Below are 16127 nucleotides of genomic sequence, written 5' to 3'. Positions count from 1 at the left end.
CGGCACGTGTCTCAATTGTAGTGGGTAAGGTTGGGACCACCAACATTTTGAGGTTTTTCAGCTGGATGGGCAGATAGTAATATACCTGACTTTATTCAGCTGCTCCCCGTGTTTCAGCCTTCACAGATCTCCCAGGGACAGAGCAGAGAAGGCTCACATGCATTTGAGAATAGTCTACAAACTGCCCTTGGGGTTTTTCCCAAGAGAGAACCTTGGCTATAACGTTAATGCACCTAATTTACTTCTTTTGCAGAGGCCTTTCGTAACTTAACACAGGATGGCAAAGGGATATATCTCCGGGAATCTGAGGTAAGGTCCATTCCCTGAGTGTCAGATGCAGGCCTCTTTGTTGCATGTGGCACTGCATCTTTTATTCTGTAGCCTTAGAAAAGGTATTTTTAACTGACCACTTACAGGGCAGGTTGCAAACAACAAGGAGGTTCAGGCTTCCAAGTCTTTTTTATTACGGCTTTTATTTCTTCTGGAGGAAGAATATCTCCAATGCCCCATAGTCCAGTCCAGGTGGGAGTATGGCAGAGCTCTCACAGGGATGGATTATTTCAACCCCTTTTACATATTATTTTACAGTGGATGATGATGACACTTTATTCATGAAGCAATGCTGTAGAGGAGGAGATAACCAGACCTGTACCAGGATGAGGAAGGCTGCCTTGTTTCAACTTTTAACTTCATATGGAAAGTCTTTCCCTCGAGCAGACTTAATCTGGTAACCACAGACTTGGTGAAGTTGAGTCTTATTTCACTTCAAACAACCCTACTGAGGAGACACCATTGGATGCCAACTACCATGAGTGCAAAGTGTGACACCCTGGAGCATGGTGGCTGAGTTTTTGAGGTCATCTACATCATGCTGATTTAATGCTGCTGTTATTGTGGCAGTGCCCAGAGGCTGTGCTTGGTGAAGGGGCTCTTGAGTAGCTTGTCACCTGATAGAGGGATCCCAGTTCTGTAGCTGCTAGGCCTATGGTAGAGAACTGGAATCTGTGTGCTTCTGGGAGAGAAGGGGTGGAGACTCAGAGTGAATGAACACTCTTCCCTCGCCCTGACTTGGAAAGGTGAATTGCAAGCATTCAAACCATCTCTTTTGCTTTTAAAGTCAACATTGAAGTGGCCCTAATTTCATTTCACCAAGTGATGAGTTGAGCCTCCAGCTGTTTGTTGTATGATGATTGTGTATTCATTTCAGAAAGGCAGTGGGTTTTCTCTGCAGATTGAAAAGTACAATACAGTGAAAAGTAAACTGATCCCATATTGTTTTTAAGTCACCAGAGACTGGCAGGGAATGAATGTTCTCAGTAGGGTGATACAGGAACTTTCTGATAAAACATTTTGGTATTTATTTTATATAGGATGAGTGTGTGTGTGTATACTTCCAAAGGAGGTAGGTAAATATAGGTTGTAGCTAATTCAACAGTACAACCCAGGTGTGGGGCTGTGAACAGAGAACATGGTATAAGTGGGACTATTCATGTCAAAATCCATGAGAGAGTTACTTGATGCATTATCTGTAGGCTCCTTTTGCGCTTTCTTACAATTCAGTTATTTTGGGCTGGAAATTTCCATGCTAAGTTGCTAAGTGCCTGTTACAGGTTGAATTTTTTTTTTTTTTTTTTTTTCATTCCTGCAGACAGCTCAATTGAGGCTCTTTTACAGTGCACAGCCTAGTCTGAGTTTGGATGCTAAATGAAACAGAGCTCCAATGGGAATGAACATATAATGAAAGACCATACTCTAATACCTTTGTAGGAAGGAGTTATATTAAGCTTGCATAGGTAGCCTTCCCTCTGGCTTTTTGTGACTTTTTAGGTGCTTAATCTCATAAATATTTTTTCAGAGTGCATGTGAGATTCAGGAATGAGGTGGACTGTGGGTAGGAGAGTAAATATGGGCATGACTGAGCTCAGGGATGTGCTTACCACTGCACCAAGGCCTGAGCAATAGCATAAGCATATTTATAGAGGAACTCCTTTGCATATAAGTGTTCCCAGTCAGGAGGCACTAAACAGTAAAAACAACAGCATGCACTGTATTCCCCAGAACAGTCTGTTTCTAAGCAATATCATTTTCATCCTGTTTTTATGAGAAAACAGTTAGAACCAGATAAATAGATGGCTGTGTTGGTACTTGTTTATTACAGATGATATATCTGTCACTTACTGGGATCGACCTGCTATGGAGTCACAGGGTTCAGGTCTGTGAAGCAGAGAAGGTTGGAGGGAGCAGGACACCCAGGGCCCCTGGAGCAGCCGAGGGCTCCGTGTCCCGCTGCGCTCCCGAAGAGGCTCCACATGTGCCGGGCTCCCGAGGAGGCTCCATCAGCAGCTCCCCTCTGAACACACGTCTCTGTTTCCTTTTGTGACTCACAGCTGAACATGATGGTGCAAACTAAATTAGCCTGATTTAATTTGCACTCAACTCAGCAGGGGATGTTATAAACACTGATTTACTGTGTCCAGGAGCAGCACTGGAAGAATGAAAACATTGGTTGAAGGAGTGTAGATCCCACTTTTCTCAGCATATTTTGGAAAGGATGCTCCCTGGCACCCATGGGAATGTTCAGGGGGATCTATGTGAGTGCAGAGTTTTCACAGCAGGCCCTCTTGGATATGATGGGGGGGGGAAATCTGTCAGTCCCGACTGAGTTTGTTGCACATTTAAGGTTGGGAATGTGCTGGATGTAGGTCTGTCACAGGCTGTGTGCAAAACTGGTGCAGGACACCCAGTTTCAAAATGCAGTTCATTTTAATGTTGTACACATTGTTTTTTTCTATCAGATTTTGTACTTATTTACTTCATACCTCTTTAATGCAGAGCGATGTAATTGCAGGGGGATTATTTTGCTATTGATTACTTGATCCAGGAAAGAATCAGAATTCATCCATGCCATGAATCACTAAGCATTTGCAGCAATAAACTTTATTGAGCCATGTGACTTGCTGTTACAGAATTGTAAAGAATCCTTTACTGGAATGATTATACCAAACCATGTACAATTCAAACTGAATTATCTGGCTCACAATGAAATGTTTTTGGCAAGGGCACCTACTCGGACACTGTGAAGCTTTTATATTGCTAACAGAATAATGTTTTCTGGGCAATTCTGAAGATATATTACTCCTCATTTTCAATGTGCATTGTGAAAAAATGGTCTGAAATGCTGCTGAAGGATGCATTCGTTTTTAACCACAGCATTTACAGGGATGCTTTGCAGTGGGTGGTATTGCTTTAGCAGAAATGAAAGAAAAGTGAGACTGGCTTGAGACTAGCATTGGTAATAAAAACCCTTTTTGAAAAAGGTAGATGCGAGAATAGCAAATAATGTCTGGAGTGGGAAAAGGAGATGGATGGTGAGGTATACTGTAACAATAAGGCTGAGATGAAATTGAAAGGAACTAATCAACCCTTTGCAAACAAAGTCTTCAGCTAGAGCTTATTGCTGCAAATACACACAACTGGAAATATTTAATGTTTCCTGGATATAGTTGGTACACATATTGAGAGTGCAGTTAGGGTACAGCAGATGCCAGTCAGCCTCACTGCTCACGTGCCTTCTGCATGGTCAAGGCTTCTGTCTAGATGGCAACAGGACAGGCTCTACTCTCAGGCCTAACAGGATTCCAAAAGATCTAAGACTTTCAGGGATGACAAGCATAGCTGGAGAGCTTGTGGCTACAGCGAAGAGTTGTGGCAGTTTCAGGCAAAAGGGGAAGAGTTTATCCTCTGGGGACAAGTAACCACAAGGCAAATCATCCCAAGATCATGGGGCTCTTGCACTTAGGCAGCTAGGGATGACCATCCTAGAGATACCAAGCTGGCCCAGGTTTGAGATAGGCAGAAATAATCCATGTGTTTCTTTCTGAGTAATCAATTAAATTCTGCTGAGACAGTGCAGAGTAATTCTCTGTCTGAGGTCACATCTCTCCTTTTACCAGTTTTACAATGGGGCCACCAGGACTTCTGCCTTACCTAAAAGCATGTTTGCCATCCTTTGCTGAGAAGTATTCTATTCATGCAAGTGGCTACTGCACAATCATAGCTGTCCAAGCTGTGCCAGCAGACTTTGATCACACCACAAGATGCTCTGAGTGGAATGAATAATGTTGCTTTGGTTGTGATTATTAAGCAGTACACATAATTCTAACTCCATGATCCAAAAATGGACCCCTAAAGAGCAAGTTGTCATTGGACTGGCACCATAAAAGTGAGAACTTTCGAAGCTTTTGGAAGGAAAAGCCTGTTTCCAGGGGCAGGTGGTGCCTGAAAACTGTTCAGTGAGCAGAATGGGTGCCAAGTGTCCCACTAGTGCAGACCTTTGTGTGGGGCAGTGATGGGAGTGAAGAGACAACCTGGGGTCATGGAGTCGAAGCCACTGCTAAATCCAAATGTCTACCGGTCCTCACTCACCCACTCTCCAGTTCTACAACCCCACCAGGAGCCACAATTCTGACAATGGGATTTCAAAATTTGCAAACCTAAAGTCTTGCTTTATTTCCTCTGTGAACTGTTCAGGTCAGTGTTTCATGTGGAGACTTTTCTCCTAAAGTTAATCCTGCTAGACTCTGGTTGTATGCAAACCTGTGCTCCAGTGTGGAAGAGGGTGAAAAACTGGAGTGTAATACAAGAGGAATGATTGCATCATTATTCAGAAATTGAAGGGCAAAAATCCCCTTTGTTATTATTTACAGTGCCACAGTGCCAAGAGGAGAAAGATCAGTTCCCAGGGTGATGGCTACTACAGCACAAGAGCAGGACTTGATGTTTACTTAGAGAAGACATACTTCTGCAGTTCAGCGGGGGAGTTACCTGTGTTCAGCCTGGGGCTCTGTTAAGAGATAAGATTTGACCCGACCTCAGCCTCCTGAGGTCCTCCTCCCTTTGCATACCATGGCATGGCTGCTCTGTAATCCTCCTCCTGCTGGGAACTAGATTGTTCCCATAAGCAACACTTCATTCTTTTTGGTGTCCAAGAGCTCAAGTTATGACCCCATCCCAAGGTTTGGGGCTTGGCAAGAAGCCAGTGACCTCTGAGTAGTTCTTTTGCACTTTTCTCTCTGCACATACACCCCCACCTATTCCTGTGAGCCACATGTCACCTTTCTTAAAAACTGTTGCAATGCTGTGGTGAAAAAGAAGATGAAAAAAATCCCTTTTTTCCCCTCCCCTGCTCAGGGAGCAGTTCCTTGCAGAACGAAATGCTAACGAGTGCCTTTGCCTTTCCTTCCTGCTGTGTCTTACACTGAATTAGACCTGAAAAGCAGTATCACCAAGCTTGAAGTTCAATTTATCAGTGCAGTCAGGATTGATTTGTTACACTACCTATTCTGGGGAAATGAATGTCTCCATCGCGCTCCCTTCCAGTGCAGGCAGACCTTTGTTTTGCTCACATCAGCCATGTAATGTAAGAAGCTGACTTTCCACAGATAAAGGAAAAAACCTACAAAATCCTGACTAATTCTACCCAGCCTGGCAGTGCCAGAGAGTGATGCCACTTGTAAAGGACACACTTGGCATTGTGGTGGCTGCAGATATCAGGCAGAAGTGCTCTCTACCTGGGTTTATCTGCTACTTTTTTGTTATTGAATAAGCATTTAGTGCCATAAGTGTCCTAGAAAATTATTCTTGGGTGAATTGCATGTCCCCATTATCACTATTAATGTTATAGCTGGACCATCGTGTTGATCCTTGGAACTCATATTCACAGGAGTCATGTTGAAAACAAACTTTTTTTTTGTACAAATTTTCAGCTGTTGTGTGAGACAAGAAAAATGGACTTTGCTACTGCTGTTGAGGAGGAAAATTTTCACTCATAATCTAGCATAGGGAATCTCCATTAACAGAGCAGCAATTATGAATAGTTTTCTCTTGCAGCACATTTTGATGGAATATTTGCAATAAACCACATACAAATGTGGGAATTGCATATTCAGGTTCAAAAGACCCAAAATGTGATTGCTGTGAAGGGTTACAATTTTAAAAGACCCTTTTTTTTCTCCCCCCTAACTTGTCATGCACACATCAAATGTGGAGGGAGGGGTTAAGAGCTAGGCACACTGCAGAACCATGCAAAGCTCTTCATGCTCCTGGAATGTATCTACAAGAAGGATGCCTATACCTGGTGCTCATTAAACGAGGTGAAATGAAAGAGGTAGTTGCTCTAAAGTAGCTTTTTTTTCTTCAGGTAAAAGCAGGATTTCATTCTCATAAATATGCTGCAGCTAGACATAAATGACTTATTGCTTGAAAGCAGCTCTGCACTGCTGAAGAGCTGGAGCATGAGAGTGAGAAATTTGGTCTTAAGCTGTGTAGGTGCTTTCAGCCTGGCTGCTGGTGGCAGCACTGCTGCTTTTTGCCTGGGCTGAGGCTGCTGAGGGCTCCTGCCTTTGCAGCTAAGTGCTGAGCTTCCAGAGGATGCAGGAGTGGGATTATGTCTGTGATTGTCCCGTTACCACAGTCTGTCCCTTTCCACAGCCCTCTTCAAAACCCAAGGGTTCGTTTGGAATACTGCTCCATAAACTGGGGCCATGCTTTCTCTGTAAGTCTTTGGGTACAGCTCCCTATTAATGGAATAGGTGGTTTTTGTGCTCCTTTGGAGCACCCACCCTTGTTGACCCTTCTCTGCTACTTGGGTGTTTATTGTAATTTATTGTGTTTCATTTTAAAAGGAAAAAGGAAAACCGTATCAGCATCACCCACTCTTCCTAACTGTTCCTTGGTCTCAGATCTCAGCAGAATGGTAACCCTAGTCTTAAAAACTATCTGCTGCTCTTAGCGCGTAGGTTCGCGTGTAGCAAAAGACTAACACAGATGGCTGAGGTGTTCCCCCTGATCCTCTTTGCTAACATTAACTTCAGCTGTTCATTAGCTCCAGCTCTGCAAACACACGTCTGAAATCCTGCAGGAGCTGGCTCATATTGGACCACGTGTCCCAGCACCAGGGTGTGACTGCACCCAGCAGAGGTGTGGCACAGACTGAGATCTTGCTTTAACTTGGAGCCACGCTTGTCTCAGAGCCCTTTTCTGAACCCCAGGTAGTGTCCATGCTGAATGTATCCCTTGTGCACAGCTTCTACCTTTCAGTGAGGCTGAGGAAATGTCAGCCTGATATTAAGATGCTTGTCCTCAGGGACTCTGACCCCTGGTCTCCCAACACTCACCAGGCAAATATGGACAAGAGGAATAACCCCGAGCATCTCCAAAATAGTTTGATCTGAAGGGCTTATTATTTTTGAACAGCTGAGTTGAACATTACTGAGAACTCAATTTCCATTTCAGCTTGCTTCTCTACTTGTGCAGGGCAGAGCGTGGGAGCAAGGCTTGGGCACTTCACAGCCTCCTCCGTATGGATCAATATTTTCCAATGTGCACAAGTTTCCAAGAGTTTAAACCGCTGAGTTTTGCAGAACTTTAATTGTATCAAATGCAAAAAAGAAAGGGATACTCTATCAAACCAACACATAGCTAAGCACATAAAGAATTTAGGGGATGAATTAACAGAAAATAATTCATATGCTGCAAGTATAAACTGCTGAGTCCAGTAGAAGGAACTCCCATTTATTCTTAATTTTTATTTTTACTTTTACTTGGAAATAAAAAATGGCAAGAGAAGTTTGGTGGAAAGGCTGTGTGGAGATGTCATTCCTCAACACTACTCTTTAAATTATGAATCTTGCAATAAATCTGTAGAAGATCAAAGCACTTCTATCGTTTCTGACCACCTGATAGACCTGAAGGAAGCTGAGAAATCCAGATTATTTTGCTGAATTAAGGTGCCAGAACTTGAGCTAGACACAGCTGTCACTGGAGAGTTTACTGTGACAGGAAATAAGCCCTTCCTGCTGTGAGGCAGACATTCTTCCTTTCTCAAATTATTTAAAACAACCAGAAGCAACAGAGTGCTGCTACATATGCCTGAAAATTAGGATCAGCTGAGAATGTTTCTCCTCAATGACCTGTCATATAGAATCTGAGAATAATTTGTGTTGTAAAGGACTTTTAAAGGCCCTCCAGCCCAACCCTTCTGCAGTAAGCGGGGATCTCTTCAACTAGACCAGATTACTCAGAGCCTCATCCAACCTGGCTTTGAATGTTTCCAGGGGTAGGTAATCTGTCACCTCTCTGGGCAACATGCTCCAATGATTCACCATCTTCATTGGAAAAATATCTTCCTTATATCTAGTCTAAATCTTACCCTCATTCAGTTTAAAGCCATTCCCCCTTCTCTTATCACCACCTGCTCATGTAAAAAATCCCTCTGCAGCTTTCTTGTGTGCCCCTTAAGGTACTGGAAGGTGTTTTAGGGTCTCCATGGAACCTTCTCTCCTCCAGGATGAACAGTCCCAGCTCTCTCAGCCTGTCTTTTTGGTAGAGCTGCTTCAGCTCTCTGAACATCTCGATGACCTCCTCTGGACTCATTCTGACAGGTCCACATCCTTTTAATGTTGGGAGTCCCAAGGCTGGTTCAGTACTCCAGGTGGAGTCTCACAAGTAGAGGGAAAGGTCTCCTGATGGTTAGTAAAGCTGCTTTCCTATTAGGCTGTGCTGGGTGTTTGTGCCCTTCCCAGGCTGGATCTAGGAGCTGAGCTGGCTGTTTTGCAGGGCTGATTGGCAGGTTGAAGGTCCTGCAGTGTCATTTTGCTCTTTGTGTAAAGTCAGTGTTTTTCACTGATGAATAACCCTGGCCTGGGGATTGCTGTGGTGAGGGATGAGGCTGTTCTGGTGTTAACAGGAGGTGGTTGCAGTGGGATCAACCCTTTCTACATTGCTTGGGTAGCAGGGTGAAAGTACTCCATGAGTGAGCAGGTCATGGGGTGGGAGGTGGGCACACAGTGTCTCCATCAGTAGCCCAACTCTTGGGGGCTGCCAAGGATATGCTCACCCGCTCTATTGCCCCCAAACTGAGGCTACTCCTGGCTGCTTCTGGACTGTGCAGAGACAGTCAGCCTGGGACCTGAACCCCTCCTTGCATTCAGCACATGGAGGAGGGAAATTAAAGGAGTCATCCTTCCAAGTCAGACTTTTTGTACAGCTCTTCAAACCTAGAAACCACTCCTTTTTCTCCTGGCACTAGGCTCAGCTTGCTGAAACAAAGATTAAAAGCCTGGATTCCACTAAAGATTCTTCAGTGGCAGCACAAACAGGCTTCCTAGGGAAGATTAACTATTCCCTGCACTGAGGGGAGTTTGAGCTTTAGCAAAATGGACTGATGAGATAAACATAGGTAGTACTGCAAAGATGAATTTGATGAAGTTGGGCAGAGCACAGTGGAGGCATGAAAGACTGGTTAAGTGTTCGCTTTTATGTATAGCTGAGTTCTAGGTCTTTAGACAAGACTTAATCTTTTCTATAAACAAATAACACATTCATTTACATGAATAATCCACATTTCTTATGCAAATCATTTCCCTGTTGCTATTTCTACTGAGAATAATATTCAGTATAATTACCACATTAATTTAGTGAATCTATTTACACAGGATAGCTCTCTGTCCATGAACACTCTTCACCAGAGAGGCCCAAAGAGCAACAGGGGAGGCCAAGCTGCCAGTCATGTGTGCCCTGTGCTTTCTATTTTTGTTCCCATGAAGCATTCTGAGACCGTTTGAGATGTCTGGGCAAGAGCAGAAGAATGCCAGCATCCTGCCTCTATCCCAGGGAGAGCACCTGCTGCTAATGGAAGGCAGCTCTTCCCTGCTCACCAGCCTGCTGTTTGAGCTCCAGCTAACTATAATGAGGCAAGGCACTTTGAATAATAACTTTCCTTTGGGTATAAGGCTATCTTAATTTTTTGTGTGTTTAAGTTGGTAATTGCCACAGAGTTTGAAAATCTTCCAGGTTTTACCACTCCTAATTATGTTCTCATGCATATGCATCCCCTGCTTGCGCGCTCATTACTGCAACAGATCAGAACCCTGAACGTTGGAGCGGTTCCCTCCAATTATCTTCCATATGCAGAAGTGCCTGTGAAATACCTCTCCTGCACGGGATGGCCCAAGCTGTTTGGAGAACATCTTGCTGTCTAGAGCACATTTTGCTCTGGGTGGTAAAATCAAGATGCATTTCATCCCTTGTGTCTTGCCGAGGCTGCTCCTACCTGGGCTGTCTCCCTGCTTGTAGCACCAGCCATGGAAATACTTGTTCAGGGGAAGTTATTAAGGTGTCCTAATGGAAAATATTTCAAGTTTCTAAGGCCCTGATTGCCTCTTTACCTGCTCTGTTTGCATCTATTGATTGTTCTGGTTCAACAAGACCCTCTGGGACTAAGAAACTCTAACAGGTTTGAATGCATTCATGAGGTTCTGTGCGGGGAAAGAAAAATAATGCTGTTGGGCTTCTGACTTGTTCTTGCTCAATAATAGCAAAACAAATGTGTGCAATTAAACATTACTTTGTTTTCTAAACAGCAGCCTTGAAATTTTGTCCTGGTACTGGGGGAATCAAGCTGCTGCTTTGCTGTCTAACCAACAGCAATGATTTGGTGATGGGAAAGGAGATGTTGAACCACCTGAGCATGTCCAGGGTAGAATACCATTCCCTTGTAGGTAGGCAGGATTTCTAGTATCATGTGTGTTTTTGTGTAGGAGATCACAGTGGATCCTTATGAAAAGATTAACATGGAGCAAGCACAGACATTGACATTACTCAGTCTTTTTGTACAGAGTAACTGCTTGTTAACTATTTTCCAGGGAGCTGTGGGGTTAGTTGTTAGCCCCTTGGGGCTTTTGTACTGCGAGAGGGAGGTTGCCTGATCAAATAGAAATCACTGTCTTTATGCTTAAAGCATTGGATTGTATATGAAGAAATGGCTATTCCTAGATGCTTCACCTAAATAATGGGATTAAAATCTTAAGAAGTAAGGTGATGTGTGGCTCACTGTCTCCAGTTTTTGTATCCCTCAGGAGAAGGGAGAGATAAACAGTCAGGAATTTTTTTCTATTAAAAAATTTTATAGGAGGAAGATGAGGGTAAAACTTTCCACCCAGCTGTGAAAACCCTCCTTCCCCAAAAGTGCCTGGTGCTATATTACATAATGGCAGCTGTGTTAATAGATGTCTAGATCCCAGTTGGCATTGGGCCACACTTACATATCAGAGATTTAATTCTGAAGTCTGCTTAACACCTGCACACAGAAGGACAGAGGCATTAAAGGTGCTTTAAGGACAAAGCTTTATTTTAGCTAATGTGTTCTCTCACCCGTCACATGACTTGTTCTTTATTCTGTTGAGTGTCACCTGTCCAAACCACAATTATGGGCTTCAGTGTGTCTGATAGACACAGTCCTGCAGCTGGCAAAAAGGGACTGATTTAGCATATTCAAAGCAACAAAAGGGTTTACTCTGAATTCTGGCAGGGTGCTCTGCTTTTAGAGATGGATTTTGGGGGGTTTGCAAGTGTGAATGCACACAGGAGCACAGCTCCTTGGGAGGCAGGTGAGCAGCTTTGCTTGAAGTCCTTGAGGCAGCACTGAGATCCCCCAGGAGCACGTGTTTTACCAGAGCTGTGCTGACAACTGCAGGGTGCCCAGGACTTCACAGGCTTAGCTGCTCCTGGTAGAGATTCACCTGCCCTGTGCTCTGTTTATGGATTGTTTGCTGAAAATTGGCCCATAAAACTCTCTGCTGCCTTTGCTCTCAAATGCTTCTTTGTGGCCATTTGCAGTGCCTGCCACTGGTTGCTGGTGCAGTGACCTGGAGCTAGGCAGCTTACCCCACCAAAACATTGAAAAAAACAGGCTGTGGGATCGGCAGCTATCGCTTATCCAGGGGCTTTTTCCAGAAAACAGGAGCATCAAGAGAGACTAACATGCACCAGAGACATATGGGGACACACAGGATCTAGAAAGCTTTACTGTAGCAATAAAACCCAGAGGCTGGGCTGGTCAAGAGCAACCAGTGAACAGCACTGAAGGTGGTTTCAGTGGAAGAGCACTGTCCAAGGGAACTGTTCTTTGCTAAAATGTCCCTCAGTCACGCACTGAAGTCAAATGTGTCTCCCTTCAAATTTCCCATTGCTTTTCCCCTTGCTCCCACATCTGCTTGGATTGTTATCATTGGGCACTTGGAAATGCTGTGAGTAATGACTGCATCTAGTCCAGAAAAACCTGTGCTCCAGCAAATGGAGACAAGGACTGGGGAGCATGTGAATTAAACACAAGTATAACTGGGTGCCAATTTGATTGCAGTTGCTGGAGATGGAAAATACCTTGAGGTAAGCAAGAATTCCCCCCAGCCTTTCTCCTGTTTTACTACAGAGAAGTCTTTGCAGTTGTTCCAATGGTGAGGGAGCTCAGTGCTGCCTCATCCATCAGTGCCACAGATGCTAGCCTGGAGGTGGGAGTCTGACTTGTAGGAACTGCAGGCAAATGTCTGGGTGTGTGCTCTTGCCCATCGACTCGGGAAGCAGCTTCTGTTGCTGCAGCTGACTTGATGAGAGCTTCAATTAACAAATGCTATTAAAGTAACTCTCCTCTTCATTTTATTTTTTTTAATGCATAGCATTTCCTGACAGCTTAAACGTTTAATTAACTGGCGATGCCATCGTGGAAAGTTTGCTAGAGAAGAATGCTTGCAGTTAAACTGAAAGGGAAAAAAAATCCTTTAGAGGTACTGGAAGAGATTTGCTTGCAACACTGAGAGAGGCAAAACCCTGCAGGAACTCCTGCATTTCCCTGTCTGAGTGCAGCAGTAGGTGAGGAGGTGCACAGCAATATCATCACCCAAGAGGAGAAGGTGAGTGCTTCACAGCTTCATGTTTGACCCTCCCATTTAAGCTGCAGATGTAGGACAAGCTACAGTTCTGTTACCTCAGCACAGGAGACAGCCAATATAAAGTTTTGGTTTTGGTTTTTTAGTATTTTTTAATACTTACAATTCTCCTAGTATTAGGTCAGAGCTCTCTCTGTAACATTTTTGGTCTCCTCCAAGGGCACACAGAAAACAGCACTGGTCTGATTTTTTTGGCTTCTGTTACAGCACAAAACCAAAGGCATATCTTACCTGCCACAAAAATGTGGAATACTGTTCACATTATCTTCAACAGCCATCATGGAAGCTGTTTTTTGAGATGGCAGGGTACTGCCTGAGGTGGCAGAGAGCCTCTGCTGCCCTCACAATGCTGAGGGCTGTGTGAGATGGCAGCTGTGGGTAGGAACCACCAGCTCAGCACAGACTTGCACCCCTGCAGCAGCTTTCCAAGCTTCACGTGGGGCCACAGCACAGTGGTGTCAAGTGCTGCAGAGCTGGGGACCCCCATGGCATAGCAATAACCTCCTTGTTGTTCCTGTGCACAGGACTTGTGCCCTTCCTCTCCTCACACTGACCAAGTGACCTGGAGACTCTTTGACCGCTACAGTTCGGAAAAGGGAACTTTGTTCCAGTATCAAATATAAACCTGGAAGTCACTGACATGACTGTTCACATTTGGAGCACAGCTCCACCCCTGGAGCTCAAATGGTTCTGAGTCATCTTTGGGAGTAGGCTGGGGCTGTGGGGTGGTGCTGGGCCAGGGCATGTGCTGGCTTGCTGTCCTGGAGCCTCTGCACCCTGGCTGGCACCTCTGCTGCTGGTGACGAGGGACAGCTGGGCTCCTGCTGAAACACGCCAGTGCTCAGCACTTGCCAAAAGAGCTATTTAGGAGCAGCTTGTTGTGCTCACCCTCCTCTCCAGGCCCTGTCCTTGTCGTGGTTAAATTCAGTAAGGGTAGCACACCCTCTGCCAGGGGTGGAAGAGAAGCTTCTCAATGAGCTTCTTCCCTCCAGCCGGGAGCACACACCACAGAGACAGCACTGAGTGAAATCCAGCACCCTGTATAACCACACATTACCATGCTGACCCTTTCAAATGCTGATCTATTATTTTTTTTTGCAAACAAACACAGTCTTTTTGATATATATGCTACTGCAAGCAGCACCTCTTCATGGGGATGATGCACTGCCATGAACAGCACTGAGTGCTGAGCTACCTCAAGCCACTGAATGAACCAGATCCTTCCCTGGCAGTGGAGCTCTCTGTCCTAGAAGCCCCTTTCAATCCAGAGCTCAGGGGGGCTCCTCCATCCTACAGTAACCTCCCATGTTCAGTTGAGACCCCTCAGTATCCCCAAGCTGGAGGTGGATTTTGATCCTTTCCTCTGATCACTTATTAAATTGTATCTGTTTAAGCCCCTTTCAACTTTCGGAGAAAAAACTGCAAAGTATTTGTGATCCTTTTGGAAAAGAAACACTCTGTGAATGGAATCTCAGATGTGAACTGAACTCATACCCAAGAGTATTCCTAGTAAAAACTGCACTGAAGCAGTGTCCAGCTGGTTTGTAGACCCAGTGAGATTAGATTCCCTTGAAATGTGCTTTACAGATGCCCTTGAAACAGCAAGGAAAGCTACTTTTCCCTTCCATCCATTCCTTAAAGGACCCTGAAGGGCCATTGCCTGAAGCTGTGATTGTGATGAGTCCCCCACCCATTCAGAAATCATGTCCTTTTTTTGCTTTCATGAAACAATCACTTTCATCAGTTTTTCAATGCTTATATCAACAAATGCCAGCCACCCATTTCCTAGACTGTTTTTCTGTCTAGGGTTGCATTGCCTGTAAATTTTGCTGTGTTGGAAACAGGTAATATGTTATGGACCTCACTCTGAAGCAGCTGAGATTGGCAGATGAAAAATTAGAAAAATGGGAAAGAAATGGGTCAATAATAGAACAGATTTTTTTTATTGCCATGTTTGTAATGGAATCGCAGTAGGATTTTTATACAAGTCTCTGAAAGTCTACGACTTCAAATAACTCTGAACCTCCAGATTTGTATTCTTGCCTTATTCTTGTTTAAATAGCTGTTACCATCATCTGCTTGATATATTATGTATCCCAGCACACAGGCACACCATCAGGAGGAATATATTTCTTTGGGAACAACGCATTGCTAGAGCTCCTTCCAGTCTCCTGCCTCCACACGGGACACCTGCACAGAGCGGGGATTTGTACAGTGTCCCCTCCTGGCTGGCGTGGTGGCAGTGCCAGCGGGGAAGCACTGAGCCTTTGCCTGTTCCCTGCTGGGCACAGCGAGTTATCCATCACAGAACCGAGCCCTGCCAGTGAAGCTTTCCCTCAGCAGAGGGAGTTGTTTCTCAAGGTAATAAGAAAGCATTATCTGATTGCATTTTTGTCAGGTATGTCCTATTCATTACCTTACCTGTAATCTAATTTGTAATGTATTTCCTTGATATTTTCTATACTTCCCCTCTGTATTTTGTAATAGCTTCTCCTGAAAGTCTGACCTACAAAAAAGACAAGGTTTTAAATCCAGCTTTGAATGATAACACCCTCCAAGTGCCTTTATCTGGAAAAAATTGTCCTTCCACAGAGGGAGGTCTGCTAGGAAAAACTCAGCACCCTCTGAAAATGTGTTGGGGGAATACTGTTTAACAGCAGCCAAGGTCACTTTGTCCCAGGAAGGAAAACACCCATGGCTATTTTCTGCTTGTGGCAAGGTGATCTTTTTGGTCAGGAAGCCATTCCTGATCCAAAGGAGCTATGTGAGAGGTAGCAACCAGTCTGTCCCAACAGCAGGGATGAGCATAAGGCAAGAAAACAACTATAAACCATGTAAAAACTACAACTGATGTGCCTCAGCTGCTAAAAGCTATTCAGGTGTTTTACCTTGGCTGTCAGGAAGAAGCATAAGGCAACAGTTTGGGGAGAGCACAGCACCTGTAGGTCTCAGCTAGGTTGGGCACAGATGTCTTACGGTGGCAGAGGTGGAGTGTGATGGTCCAGCTAACCTGAACCTAGGGCTGAGGAAGGCTAATTGGCATGGCAAATGATGCACACCATGGGGACAGGTTGCATTTTCAGGTTGGTGTGGGTGGCTCACCAGGGCAGGAGGACTTTCTGCCATCTTCCCACCTGGTTAGTTTTCCTTCTGCCGGGCTGTAAAACAAAGTTCAAACGAACTGCCTGCTGGACCTGGATTTCCTCATTCTGGTAAAGGTGTTTCAAAGTCACACGGCTTTAAAACAAAGAAAGAGAAATGTCCCTTTTTGTGGATGCTAATGAAATTTTTATCTGGGCATCTTTCTGTGACTGTTGGGCCTGAGAGGCATGGAATATGTTAGGG

General features: G+C 44.6%; 1 protein-coding gene across 1 annotated transcript in view; it reads left to right on the top strand.

Moving 5' to 3' along the window:
- The window catches only part of LOC116994621 (calpain-14-like), a 30002-nt gene extending 28364 nt beyond the window's left edge, over positions 1-1638 (top strand). The window contains exons 24-25 of the mRNA XM_033056462.1: positions 254-309; positions 589-1638. Coding sequence (XP_032912353.1) covers positions 254-309; positions 589-615 — 83 coding nt within the window. The 3' untranslated portion in view covers positions 616-1638. The remainder of the gene's footprint in view (positions 1-253; positions 310-588) is intronic.
- The last annotated feature ends 14489 nt before the right edge of the window (positions 1639-16127 follow it).

This window comes from Catharus ustulatus, chromosome 3, assembly GCF_009819885.2.
Source record: "Catharus ustulatus isolate bCatUst1 chromosome 3, bCatUst1.pri.v2, whole genome shotgun sequence".
NCBI classification, from domain to species: domain Eukaryota; kingdom Metazoa; phylum Chordata; class Aves; order Passeriformes; family Turdidae; genus Catharus; species Catharus ustulatus.
Note: the sequence above shows the minus strand (reverse complement) of the source record. Positions and strands in the feature narration are given on the sequence as shown.